Source organism: Populus euphratica, unplaced genomic scaffold (assembly GCF_000495115.2).
Source record: "Populus euphratica unplaced genomic scaffold, PopEup_1.0 scaffold1048.1, whole genome shotgun sequence".
NCBI lineage: Eukaryota > Viridiplantae > Streptophyta > Magnoliopsida > Malpighiales > Salicaceae > Populus > Populus euphratica.
Window position 1 is genome coordinate 61,576 of NW_011500903.1, and position 1,824 is coordinate 63,399.

A 1,824-nucleotide genomic window follows, 5' to 3' on the forward strand; every position below is an offset into this window, starting at 1 on the left:
TTGAGGACTGATTTGAAGAGAGATTTTAAAGTGCTTTAGAGGTAACTACTTCACCGTGAGATAAATAAGAGATAAGATAAAAAAGAAAGATCGAGGAGTGACTTGTCAAAATAATTATAAATTGAGGACTGATTTATAGTTAAAATTAAAACAGAACCCCGCCCAGTCAAGGTCGTTTACGCGTAAAAATAATGTAATGAACGAGGAAGGCCGGTGGGAAACTTCCCTTCACAACCATTTTCTTCTCTATAAAATACCAAGGCAAACCCTCCTCTCTCCTTCACACCCACATCTCTTGCCTCCTCCTCACTTTCGTTCCCTCCCTCCCTGTTAGAGGAGAAAGAAAGAGAATAGCTTGACAAGCACAACAACGATAATGAGATTCTGGTGATTTCCTTTCTTCTCTCTTTCTTGTTTAGTTGAGGTATTATTAGTGTTGTTTATTATTATGGGGACTGAGGTTGCAAGGCCACAAGATTGCCTGATTGAAAGAATCAGAGTTTCTCCCTGTCGTCGGAGAAATTATTACTATGGAAACGGAAACGTTTCTAACCCTAACGCTTGTAGCACTAACAGCTACTGCAACAACAGCAACCCTAGGTTTAACAGAAAACCAACAGCGGTGCGGTTTGAGAGATCGGGCCAGAGAAAGAAACAATCAGAGCCTTCGATCTCAAAGAAATCAGGCACTGTTGATGATCTCAAGATCCCCAGGAACAACAAGGTGATGGAGAAGGTTACGATTTTACGGCGAGGAGAGTCGCTAGACACGAAGATCAAGAGCAGCGAGACTGCGTCCTTGAAGAAGAAACAAGGAAATGGTGGTGATTTTGTTGTTGCCAGCACGGACCGATTGGGTCCGGACCCTAAGGTGGTTTCAAAACAGATCAGGATCGTGGATCTGAGGTCTCCGGTGAGTGGAAAGTGTGACATGTACGCCGGATCGGCTTTTGCAGTGTCCCCGGCGCCGAGTTCGCTTCCTTTGCCGTCTTTTTCGAAGAAGAAGCAGGTTTCAATTGATGACTCGGCCACCAGGGATCTAAGGCGTCTGCTTCGACTCGAATGTTGAGACCCGGTTACCATCTTCGGGTCCGGATTCGGGTTTTCTTTCTTTCTTTCTCTCGAGCCCCTCTGCGCTTCGTCTTTGTCATGTCTCTCTTGGTTTGTGAAGGATCGGTTCCTCCCGTGAGTTTTTTAAAAAACAGGAGGCGGACCTGAAAATCAGGGAGAATATGGGGGCGAATTAGCTAAAACTTCTGGTAATTAGGGAGTTGTCTAGGGTTGAGAAATGAAAAGGAGGAGGGAATTGGGGGCGAATGTTGTAATATTTGGGGGAGTAGAGGGGGGGTTGTGAAGGAAGAAAATAGTGAAAGTTTGTGGAATGGTGTGAAGTCGTCGTTAGCCTAAAAAGGAAAGACTTCCCTTTTCCCCCTACTGATGTATTTTATGTAAAATCAAAATCAAGTTGAGATATACGGTCGGTTACCTTTCGGACATCTTCTATGTTAATAATAATTTGAATTGTAAAAATAATTATTTCCTTGTGTAATCCACCATCAATAATTAAATTAAATTTTATGGTTCCTACGAATATCATAGCTTAAAAATATCTCTTTAGCTTCTTCACTGATGTTTTGGTTTTCTTCCCTAATTGATTTCAAATTCTTAAAATAAATTTATGTGAATCAATTTTTTCTTGGTCTACGTAAGAGGTTAGTTTTTAAAGTATCTGTTTAGTCATTTTACTCTTTCATCAATATATACATGTTGAACAATGACAAATTATTAAACTAGATCTTATATATTATGCATAATGCAGGCTTG

General features: G+C 40.9%; 1 protein-coding gene across 1 annotated transcript; it reads left to right on the forward strand.

Moving 5' to 3' along the window:
* The first annotated feature begins 260 nt into the window (after nucleotides 1-260).
* On the forward strand, nucleotides 261-1,496 carry LOC105116779 (uncharacterized). The gene has a single exon (XM_011014247.1). It carries the CDS (start codon nucleotides 449-451, stop codon nucleotides 1,067-1,069), a length of 621 nt encoding a protein of 206 aa, XP_011012549.1. The 5' UTR covers nucleotides 261-448; the 3' UTR covers nucleotides 1,070-1,496.
* The last annotated feature ends 328 nt before the right edge of the window (nucleotides 1,497-1,824 follow it).

Excerpts from the sequence above, each read along its gene's own strand:
- LOC105116779 (XM_011014247.1), top strand. The coding sequence starts at position 449 with ATGGGGACTGAGGTTGCAAGGCCACAAGATTGCCTGATTGAAAGAATC.